Here is a 12,496-nt window from a genome sequence, read left to right as displayed (position 1 = left end):
TTCAGAAAATCAAATTATTCTTACCTAAGGACTCCGCATTCATCCAGGTTGAAGCAGCTTGCGCACAAAGACATGCTACCGTAGTGCCCACTAAAAGGAGGATGCCAGGGGACACCCCATCACCAGCCAACAGGACAACAACAATGAGCAACACAGTCAGAGCCCCAACCAGCGGAGCAGATACGGCCGTTGCAAGGCCATAAACTATGGGAATGCTTTGTCTCTTTGAATTGTCTGAGCTATACTTTGCTTTTAAGCTATGATACAATTGAGGAATACATGTGTAAGGGTTTTCCGTAACTGGCCCTATGTCATTCTTTATAGGGGGCACCTCATAAACCAGCAGCGGGACAAAGAAAAGGATCGCTATGAGGAATACTGCAAAAAAGTACGTTAACAGTGGCGGCAATACAACATACATCCTTAAGGGAGAGCTCTGCAAAGATGGCACTGCTTGCAAAGCCCAATGACTTGCTACAAGGATACTGCAAATTGCAGGTATTTTCCTTACTAAGACTACGCCTAATTTTGATCCATTCAAGCTACCACACATCATTAGCCAATGACGAGGTAACCATGTCAATAGGAAAACTGAAAAAATGCTAGTGAAGTATCGCCAGTTCCTCATAACCTGGGGAAGACCAGCCAAGGTTGTATGTACCTGGCCTGGTACACACCATGGCTGTTCCTCGCGACACTTCCAAAACAATGAACTAATGCGCACACAAACTAATACTACAAGGAGAGATGAAATGCTCATAAGGCCCCAATAATTGCTCGCCCATTTCACAAGTTTGTTTGGTAAACCATAAATTGACTTTTTCTTCTGTTGCTTCATGAAACTTGAGAAAACTTGTACTGTTACAAGTGACACTAAGAGAAAGGCTGCAATGTAATTTTCTACAATAACATAACTATTAGAAAATGTTCCTAAACATACAGAGAGGGCAATAAGCAATGGAAAGACCTCCCAAAGATCAATTTTAACAAACGTATTTGTAAACCTACTCCTATAAAAATATAAAAACACTGCCAGCACTAAAGAGGCAACTAATCCCAGAATGACGACGCTAATGTAAAATGAGAAAACAAACAATGCATTGATAAAGAGAGTAATATAAAAAATGCGATTAACAATAAACATTTCTTCATCAGCCATTACTTCACTAGACAAAACAAGACAAGCCAACGTAATCACAATGGCCATAAGTAAAAGACCACTTGTCATTCCTAACATACTGAACTTTGCCCAAACCTCCTCACACATAAGTTTTGCCAGCGTAAGATACTCCACATAAACTTGCTTTTGCTTGTCGAGGGGTAGTTCATGAAGGCCCTCTGATATTTTTCCTTTTAATAATTCGAGCTTCTGCCACATGTCATCGGGAAACTCGCTCCCCTGCTTCCTATATTCCTCTAAATAGTTTGCCACCTGATGCATATTCAAGTCTAGGCTAAAAAGCTGATGAAGAGCAGATTCCTCAGAAGTGTGATTAACAGTAACCAGAAGATCCTCAATAACTCTTCCCAAGTTTGAGTATGGTATTGGAACTCCCAAGGCCAGCGCTATAGTTGGGATTAGGTCGACCTGCGCTACAGGGAGTTGCTGAGACGGGTGCTGTGACCGTGATGGAATGTCGAGAGAGTGGCTGAATACAAAAAGGGCTGCTGTTACTTCATCAAATGAGTCGCCGCCATGATCACCAGTTTTGGTCATGCCATGGTCTCCTAGAACCAAAAGCAATGTATCATCTTCTATGGTCTTCATCACATTCCTGCAAATAAACAAAATAAATATCAAAATAAAGAAAAATGGAAAATTTATATAATGGGACAAAGTACAAGTATTTTATCAACAATATGACAATTTGTGAAAGAAATTTTGTTTTATAGATACAGTCATCACCTTACTAGAACTTTTCACTTTGGTATAAAAAGAAGCCATGCATTTACTTCAAAGATCTGATTTCACATTCCAAAAAAGGGCCAAGAATTTTTACTTCAGGAAGGTAAGGCCCAACACTATATAACACTGGTTAGTATCAAAACTTTTCTCTGGAGCTTTAACACCTACAGCCGATCAAAGAGATGGAAAAGCAAAATCCTGCGTAGGGGATGGTTCATACCCCACTTAATTACTATATACTTATGTGAAGTACAATGATTCATTAACAAACACAAAAGAAATCTACTCATAGTAAGTGTGAAAGTGGCTCAAATTCCATCAGGCCGTATTATAATATAAGGTTCCATGGTTAAAAGGATTTACTTCAATTTTTCTTTAAATCATGTATTTCAACCAATATTTGATGATTAAATGTAAAGAAACTAAAATATTCAAACAAGTTTATGGAATAAATATGAGAATTTGTTTTTATTTTTAAATATACAGAGTAACTAAAAAAAAAAGGAAGTTGAAAATTTGTGCATTAATTACCAGAAATTCTCCATGAATTTTAATTTCGTCTCGGAAAAAGAATTCTTTCGGAGAATCTTAAATTTTCTAGTAAATGACAAAAAAAAAAAAATAATGTTATTGCATTTTATCAGTACAGCTCTAGAATATTATATTCTGAAAGTTAATTTTGTCTTAACTACTTCTCCCCAGACATAAGAAATGACTGAACTAAGAATAGAGCAAGGAGGAAAATGGTCTTGAGAGTTAATCTCTATCTGAAGCACATCTTGATAAATGGTTTGTAGGGGCCTTTTTTGAGCGACTGGAGAACACGAGAAATATCCCCCGATGGAGGACAGGACTGTTCAAAGTTTTTCATTAGCATAGAAAGTTCCCATAAGGAATAAAGATCCAAGTCCTTTAGCCTGAAGACTTTGCTCAAGACTGAGCGATAGTCTTTTATGGCTGATACTGAGCGTAGCTTCCCATGGCGAATGGAGACAAGAAAATCTGCTGATATCTGAATTAACACGCTGGTGAACACTTGCGCCAGTCTAAAGCAGAGGACCTAGAACTGGAACGCCTCCTAGTTGAGGATGAACTGGAGATACTTTCTGTGGGCCATTTACAACTTGCAGTGCATCCTTTTCCAGCATCTTCTCTACTTTAGCCCATAGAGCGAAGGCTTTGATCGAATTCAGTGGCCATGATAATAATATCATCGGAGTCTGAGTGCTGGTGAAAGGTTGAGGGTAACCTGAATAAAGAAATTCTACTGTCCACTCTTAGGCTCCGTGCAACTGCCCAATGGCTTGACAGACATTCTCCCTTTCGTGGTAACCTCAGGAGGAGACTGCCACCTCCAGCGTCCTCTGACTCTTCTCCTACTCTTACCTCTCTCAACTGTACCAAATAGAGATGAAAAGAAGGAACGCAGTCGACACTTCTGCAAGATGTAAACGGGGCTGACCGGGAAGCTCTGGTTCTTGGTGGATATGAGATTTGTTAAGTGCCAACTTCAGGTTAGTCTTCTCTGGAGATTGGGAGTTATCTCTCTGTCTCAAAGACCCTTCCTCCTCCCTAGCCTTGTATAGGAAAGACAGATATTTGATTCTCCTTCTGAGTATGAAAGAGGGCAGCTTGGCGGAAGTTAGTGAGCAGGTAACATCGTCTCCAGATTAGAATTTGTTCTTGGTTAGGACCAATCATTGTTGCCAGATGATTTCAGCATTAGAAGTGCTGTGATGAGTTCAATAGAGCCTGAGCTCATATGTCTCCATTAAACACATCGTGAACGTGCTTTGCACACGAAAACGCTGGCCCTAGAGCAGGGGAGACAGTATTTCTTAGGTAATTTATGATGTACAGTATTGGATTCCCCGTTCGAGCCTTTTATAGGAAAGTTCTCAGAGACCTCACAACACATTAACCCCCAAAATATATTGAACTTTTATGATTTAAAGGTAAATTAACTTTCGGTGAATAATATCTTTGTTATAAAGCTCTTTCTCCAGAACCACTCCAACTTACTTTATCATTTCATTCATCTGAAGTAACTTTTCTTCCATCTCTGGGTGATCTGGACCGTAACGATGACCACAGTGATCGACGCCCAAAAAATGAGCGATGATAACATCCCAGTCATCACGTGCTAATTCCTCATCTAGGTGGCTGATCACTCCATTATCTACTGTGTGGAGATCCATTACATTGAAGGAAGGATACATAAATGATCTATTGAACCTGTAACACATGAAATAACATACAGTTAACAGCATGACTACACTAGTACAGTAGTATCTTTAGGTCATGAAGTTTTGAAGAACGTACAGGCAAAAGTAAATCCAAATATCAAGAATGAACGTAAATAATTTTCATCTTACCGGCCTGGGAAAAGGCCACCCCAGGTATCATCTCCTAACATGGTGATCTTTTTCCCACAACCAACCAGTTGATCGACAATATTATCTTCATTTATCTCCTCACTGTTGGGAAAAAATATGGTTAAAAATGAAAATGTTCTAATGTTCACTCGCTCTAAAAACTATCGGTGCATACTTTCGGTTAATCGTTTTGAGAAGAGACGATAAGCACTGGGAAGGGGATTTGTTTCAGCCAACATCCCTGAAATATCACAGCACTCACAAATTAATTCGGAACTAGATCATAACGTGCAGTGATAGTTTTTGGAGTGATTGTACATACAAAAATAGTTCAGGTACATTTTGTTGACAAACTTGTCCAAAAAAATTCTTCCTCAGAGCTATGTAAAGATAACAACAAAACATAACATACAGTATTTACAGTATTTCTTTAGCAATAATAAAACTCTTGATTATACTTGCAACATTACTCTCCTGTTTATGGTTCTTTAATCCAATTAACTTTCCATTTTCATAAACAATGTTGCCTTAAGTTCAGTCTGGCCATGAGGAGACTTTAAGATGTTTCTGGTAGACTTGCTAGATTTTTTACATGCTTGTTAGATTTTAGTAAAACCTGTACTACTCATGTTGTTTTAAAATACTTTTCCCTACTCTAGTAGATTGTTTTTTCAGCTTTATTACAAACAATTTAGTCTTTTTTTCTTCTTTTTGAAGTTTCATCTTTTAAATGTAAATTATGATGTTGGTCTTTATATCTTGTTTTACTTTAGCAACCTTATATGCAATCTTTATAAGTGGTCTTATTTTATCTTTCACATTCAAAGTAAAGTAATTTTTAGGGAGGACAGCTCTCTAGAACACATTTCTTCTATGTATGAACATCAAGAATTAGATCCCATTCATAAATACACAATGATATTTCTCAATTTCTTTGTTACTACTATTGTTTATTTTATTAAATGTTTTGGATACTCCAATTATTAAAACAATTTCTTCCAAGTTTTGACATAGAAATCATATGATACAGGCATTACTTATTTAGGAAGGCCCTTACTATATATCAAGTTACAAGATTAAAAAGGATGATTTGGCTACAATTTTTACTGAAAATGGCTTAGCACTCATTTATTAAATAATTATAATAAAAAAGGTCACCCAATCCATGCTAACAAGGGTTATTTACCAGATAGAAGGGACAAGCCCTTACCTCATCATGAATAAATTTCTACCATTTACTGAACAAAAAATACTTTAAAGCTAATTTGTATTTTTCTTGGCTATATGAACAAGAGTGCTTTAAAATAACAAATCTTAAAAAAATAATTTGTATTTTTCTTAGCTATATAAACCTGAATCCTTTATTATTTGTTTCTACATATATACATACCTTTCATCCTTTAAAATAAGGAGATTTAATTATTGGTGAGTATGAAGCCCCCTTTCAGGGCCTTTTCCTCCGCTTTTGTATCCTTGGGGGACCTTCAGTGATGCTTGTGCTATTTGACATTCCCAGATGAACTAGGGTCAAAGTCATCTTTGTCCTTATCTCCCTGGCATGGCAAAAGACTCATTCATGGAAGCATCTTCATATAAACTAAATCACTTAGGGGATCTGACTGAAAGGATTGTCTCCTTCTAGAGGTGGTTCCCTTTCTAGACAAAGCCACCCTCTTATCAGCGTCTACCCTGACGAGGTCCAGAAAAGATTTGGACATCGGCAAATCCTGGAGGCCATAGGAGAACCAGACATACATGAGCTTTTCCTTCCTAGAAAAGCATTGGGGAGAGAAAGAGGGACTAACTACTTCAAGGGACCCATAGAATACCTCACTTTGAATATAATGTGTGAAGGTAAAGGCAAAGGCAAACCAGCTTCATGCACCAGAGGAGGTAGTGGAGACACACCTGTACCCTAAACTAGGGGAAGGAGGTATTGGATTAGCTGATCCCGCTGCGGTCTTGGAAAGCAAACAATCTCTCTGTCTCCTTCTTCCTCCTCCTGCTGGAGCCCATCCAATGATCCTCCAGACCGTTTTGAATCCGGGCATGTGGACATGAAAGAACATTGCTGACCCTTGTGCAGCACACAAGTTGAGTGAGGATCAACCTTGTGTCTATTCACGAAAGTCTCACAATGCTAACTGTTACAGCCAGGAATGCTCCATGAAACGTACTCACAACAACCCAGTAACACACTAAAAACGCAACACGTAGTGAATAAAAAGCACAAATGTCAGGTCGGATAGTTGGAAGAAGCTGTATCAAGGCCATGGCTGGAACTAGAATGGTCAGTCGCATCCATCTTCCTCCCTCTTCTCCACTACTCGGATTCTGTTTTTTTTCCAGCTGGTTCAGCAGAAGCTGAACTACTACCGAATTTAAAACGAAAAGAGCTTGTATTCGTGTCGGAACAAATTAAATCCCAATTAGTCTATAACAACAAAAAGCCAGTACATGAAGGATAACCATTAGTATATAATGTATTTATGTAAGAACTCATTTGTCTGAACTATTATCTTTAAAGTGAACCAAATTCAAGTACTGTACCTCATAAGCAAAATTTGGATATCACAATAAGTATTTAAGGCCTACCTGGCAAAATTTTGGCTTGCATCAATAAATGTAGGAAGACTTCCTGTCGTCAGGCCTTTCAAACGCTGCATTGTAGTCGTGGGAGGATCAGCTACAAATGGATACAATCGTGCGTGCCGTGGAAGTGATCCTATGGTACTCTCAAACACTTCCATCTTGTTTTGATAAGGCTTGGGATCCTTAATAGAACTGTTATACAGTGCAAAATCATAACGTAGAGCATCAATTAAAAGTATCACTGCCTTTTTGAAGACGGGTGCCGTCCAGCAGTCATCATTGTGCTTCAATCTTGAGTAATTTTTCGGGAAAGACGTTAAATCTTCAATATCTCTGCATGTCGATTTCTTATCCACAACCTGTCTTGTCAAAAGAAATCCATGGCTGAATAGGAGGATTCCTACTGTGAGAAGCTCGCCAATACACAAAATCAGTATGAACACTTGACAGTTACCCACTCCTAGCACCATCTTTTCTTGAGTACCATGCCACTATTCTGGAAAAGAAAAGTTAAATTAGGGTTTTTTACCATTTAGCAAATTTTATTCACTTATATCTCAAGATCTCAGACAGTTCTTTTCTTCAGTTTTATTTATAATTTCAAGAACAAATCCTTTGGCAAATATTAAAGTCAAGAAATAACATACAGTACTGTACATGTTTTGATAGATTAACAATAGCAAAAATAACCAAATTATAACAATGATAAAAAATATTAATAATCTAATAATATAGTAGATAAATTTAAAATAAAAATATCAACAGTAATGTTATGAAGGTTTAATTTCTCGTCAACATGGAACTCGCTATAAGAAATAGTAGTGATGTGCATTTTGGCATTTTTCGTTTGGTGATAGCGACTTTTACGCATCCGTTATGGTGATAGTGACTTTTACGCATCCGTTAATGTCAAGCGCTTTTGGGACCTATGCTGTTTTATCTCTGATGTAATCATTTACTAATATTTTGAACCAACGAAGACTTGATAAAGTTTTAGGCTGGCGATACAGATGTCTTCTAACCTCGTGCATTTTTGACACCCTCCTCTTTAGTTAGTGGATGGATAAATGGCATGTGAACAGGAAGCAGTTGAGATTTGTTCGGCATATTTAGGTAATTATTAATAAATATAACACTTCCCACATAATAAGTAGCTGTCATGCATGTAATCAGAGGAATAAAATCCATTTACAAAGGTATTTAAGCTAAGTAGGAATCATTAATATTCTATCTATGGTAAGGTCCTACTAGGAAGGGGTTGTTGTACCGGTAAGTAAAGAAGAGGACCCAACTCACTTGGTTAGGTTATGCCATACAGTATTCCTGTTTTATCTTCAATCTATTTCCTGGCCCGTCTCGCAATAACGCCAGTTTCCCACAGCACACATGAACTATTTATTTTCCAATTAGTTTTGGTATTATTTACGCATATCTATTGGTGCATTGTGTACGACAGTGCATTTGTATTTTTTTATTTCCTCACAAAAATCTGTTTCCCACTAAGATCTCCCATAATTGTTTTATATAAAGGGGGAGGGACACACAATTGAGTAGATTGCACTGAAGATAATGGTCGAAGATGCATAAAGCACAGGATAACCATTTTGAAAAATGTATGGTTTACGCATTTGATGGGAAATTAAAATATATCATTACTTAAAATACTCTGTATTACCTACTTTTTCTGAAGGTGCTAATAGAGAATAAATTGTGATATATTTCTGTCCCCTTCCAGCGTATATTTTAACTACTTTACTGCCCTGTATATTTCATCCAATTGTATAAAACAGGCATAATTTTGCAACACATGGGCCTGGGCACCACTCTCCTACCCAAGACTTAATCTCATCCTACCTTTATGGTCACTATACAGCAACAATCATTAAACAGAAAGTACTGGAACTTTTTTTTTAGACGTTATGCTTTCAGAACGTGAAGGTAAACAAGTGAAATTATAATCTGAACAAGAGGGGCAGTCAATAGAACGCAGACCTCACGCCGCAGCAGTTTATTTCTCAACCTTTTGCTTGACCTTCTAAAATTTAATCATTTCCAGCTTTTTGCATAACAGTTAATCCCTCCAAGATTCATTACTTTAAGATTAAAATTTTGGCCAGGAAGCTGTTCACAAACTCGCACACAAAAACAAATACACAAACAGGGGCAAAAAAATAATCTCCTTCCAACTTCATTGGCAGAGGTAATAATCAAATAAAAATATCTAGGTTATCTTTATTTACAATATTAGGTTATGGGGGTTTAAGATGAATGTTTGAAGACCTATATTATATTATTTAAGAATCAATTTCCTAATGCAAACTGTTCCATTATAGATTAATAACTCCATCTGCCTGCTCCCAATTGGTTAAGCACACAGTCTAGGTTAGGTTAGGGAAAGGGTATTCTTTGTTAACATGTGTCAACTTTCTTATTAATTTTCAAATTCACTTTCTTATGAGCAAAATATTACTTATCGGGGTTTATGTATAATAGCGGCCACCTCTATGTATTATTACGGCTAACTTAAAATACGGTAGTATAAAGGGGGTCGCAAGGAGGAGTTAGCACCCCCGTTAGGTAAGTGGGTAAGGACACGGCTTGCAGGTTAGGTTAGGGGGGGAAAGTTTAGGTTAGTTGATGTCCATTTTTAATCCACGAAGGAGGAACTGGCCGCTGATATACAAAGGCTTCTACTTACCTTTCTGGAATACGATATTATAAGGGTGTTTATACGATTTACGAACTATTACAGTTTAGTGTTACCTTGCCAGGAGTGAAGTCAGTTAGGAAGCAAACACAGAGATGAGAGCAGTTTCAAGGTAAGCTAAGGATACAGCAGTCTGAGAGGGGGGGGGGGGATAGTTACGGAGGCTACCAGTAGGAAAGCAGGTAAGGATACGGCTCCTGAGTTAGGTTAGGTGGGGAGTTCCCACTGGGGGTCCCCCATTATCGGAGGATATAGATGTATATATATTTCTAAAACTATTCATTTGCGACGGAAACGAGTGTCATTTTTGAAGAGATCGTAATTTTTTCTTTAAGAATCAGTAGTTTTTTTCCTAGGTTACATTGCCCTGTAATTCACTACAAAAATACCGTATAGTTAACCCAAACTTTGTACTCATAAGCCTATAACGATTATTTAGGTACAAGTTATGAAATTACATAATGTAAAATGCTTTTTGCAACTTGCAAAACTGACGACTGATAAATTAGGCCTTAGTTTGACAAAATTGCCTATTGGAAGAGACCTAACCCTAACAAGTACCGGTACAGTTAACCCAAACTATCTCTTTAGGCCTATAACGAAAATTTCTGAGTAAGTTGTTAAGATGTATTTTGCAACTTGCAAAATTGATCTTAGGTAATTTATGGTTTCGTTTAACAGAATAACCTACTGAAAAGGCCTAAACCAAATGTACCGGTACAGTTAACCCAAACTCTATTCTCTTTAGGCCTATAACGAAAATTTATAAATAAGCAGTTGGAATGAATAATGCAAAATGCATTTTGCGGTATTTTGCAACTTGCAAAACTGATTTCCGGTGGATAAAGTCCTAAATAGCAACTTAAAATCCTAAATAGATCCTTAAAATGAACTGGCTTCTGTCGGTACACCAAACCTCGGCCTAAGGGAAAACATCATTTCTAGCTAAAAATGAACAAATTTAACAAAATTAACAACAAAAACAGTTATAATTAAAGAAAAAAATACAATAAATGTTCATATTTACCATTAAAATAGACCTAGAATAGCGTAGGTTACCAAATCCCATAATAAATCCCAAGTTACACGGCCACAGCTGACATACACTGGGTTTGTTGTTCTCTAAAGTCTGGTCTGGGGAGATTAGGGGGATTAGGGGGATTTATTTGAGGGATTACTTTACGAAAAGAGATTTATAAAGAGGTTATTTTAAGTACAATTACAGATTTCTCTGGTGGATTATTTTATGCGTGGTTAGAGATTTCTTCGAGGCATTACTTTATGTGGGATTAGAGTTTTGAGGGATTACTTTTAGTGTGATAAGAGATTTTGAGGGATTACTTTTAGTGTGATCAGAGATTTTGAGGGATTACTTTTAGCGTGATAAGAGATTTTGAGGGATTACTTTTAGTGTGATCAGAGATTTTGAGGGATTACTTTTAGTGTGATAAGAGATTTTGAGGGATTACTTTTAGTGTGATAAGAGATTTTGAGGGATTACTTCTAGTGTGATAAGAGATTTTGAGGGATTACTTTGAGTGTAATCAGAGATTTTGAGGGATTACTTTTAGTGTGATAAGAGATTTTGAGGGATTACTTTTAGTGTGATCAGAGATTTTGAGGGATTACTTTTAGCGTGATAAGAGATTTTGAGGGATTACTTTTAGTGTGATCAGAGATTTTGAGGGATTACTTTTAGTGTGATAAGAGATTTTGAGGGATTACTTTTAGTGTGATAAGAGATTTTGAGGGATTACTTCTAGTGTGATAAGAGATTTTGAGGGATTACTTTGAGTGTAATCAGAGATTTTGAGGGATTACTTTTAGTGTGATAAGAGATTTTGAGGGATTACTTTTAGTGTGATAAGAGATTTTGAGGGATTACTTCTAGTGTGATAAGAGATTTTGAGGGATTACTTTTAGTGTGATCAGAGATTTTGAGGGATTACTTTTAGTGTGATCAGAGATTTTGAGGGATTACTTTTAGTGTGATCAGAGATTTTGAGGGATTACTTTTAGTGTGATCAGAGATTTTGAGGGATTACTTTTAGTGTGATAAGAGATTTCTTTGAGTGGTTATTTTATGCGCCACGAGGAGATAAAAGAAAGTCAGGAATTACTTCATTTCCTTCAGCAAGTTACAACATCTCTACATTAGATTTCTCTGAGGGATTACGTAATTTCCTTCAGCAAGTTACATCTCTACATTATATTTCTCTGAGGGATTACGTAATATCCTTCAGTAACATCTCTGGGATATTAATTCATCTTTCTCAGACAATGAATGGTTAATTCAGTTTGATATTAAATAGCCAGAGGATTATCCTAGTTATAATGAATAATCTTATTTCATATTTATGGTTAATGGCATAATGTGATCAACGACAGCATTAAAATTATTATAAAATATGTTTTATCATAATGATTAATAACTAGAATATAAAAATTGCTAGTTTTTTTATGGTTATTCATTTCAATTTAAGACATACTGTAGTATTTTTAGGATGTCTGAATTTACGGTACAGCAAGACATCTTAATCAGATTATCAAAGCATTACAGAATTTTTATATAGATTAAACGTTTACTAAATAGCCTACTTGCCAGATAAAAGATTTACGATGGACAGACTGAAGATATACAGTAAACAGGAAAACAAAAAGCTGCCATTTAGACATTAAACTTGTGAATATAATAAATCTTATTGTGAGCATCTTCAAAATCCACAAATAATTCCCTAGAGACTTACTCTATATACATATACAAGGCCCCTCTCAACCCAAGCTAGGACCACGGAGGACCAGGCAATGGCTGCTGATGACTCAGCAGGTAGATATATAGGCTACCCCAAACCCGCTATCCTTAGCTCACAAGGATGGTAAGGTTGCAGACACTACAAGAAACTATCAAGCTTGAGC

At 36.7% G+C, this 12,496-nt stretch overlaps 1 protein-coding gene across 1 annotated transcript in view; it reads right to left on the bottom strand.

Moving 5' to 3' along the window:
* PIG-O (phosphatidylinositol glycan anchor biosynthesis class O) overlaps positions 1 to 10,715 on the bottom strand; it is a 29,176-nt gene extending 18,461 nt beyond the window's left edge. The window contains exons 1-5 of the mRNA XM_068348390.1: positions 10,608 to 10,715; positions 6,877 to 7,369; positions 4,282 to 4,383; positions 3,929 to 4,141; positions 25 to 1,775 (exon numbers count right to left, since the gene is read on the bottom strand). Coding sequence (XP_068204491.1) covers positions 25 to 1,775; positions 3,929 to 4,141; positions 4,282 to 4,383; positions 6,877 to 7,343 — 2,533 coding nt within the window. The 5' untranslated portion in view covers positions 7,344 to 7,369; positions 10,608 to 10,715. The remainder of the gene's footprint in view (positions 1 to 24; positions 1,776 to 3,928; positions 4,142 to 4,281; positions 4,384 to 6,876; positions 7,370 to 10,607) is intronic.
* Positions 10,716 to 12,496: the final 1,781 nt, after the last annotated feature.

This window comes from Palaemon carinicauda, chromosome 24 (genome assembly GCF_036898095.1).
Source record: "Palaemon carinicauda isolate YSFRI2023 chromosome 24, ASM3689809v2, whole genome shotgun sequence".
Lineage (NCBI taxonomy): Eukaryota > Metazoa > Arthropoda > Malacostraca > Decapoda > Palaemonidae > Palaemon > Palaemon carinicauda.
This window is presented reverse-complemented; position numbering and strand designations above follow the sequence as displayed.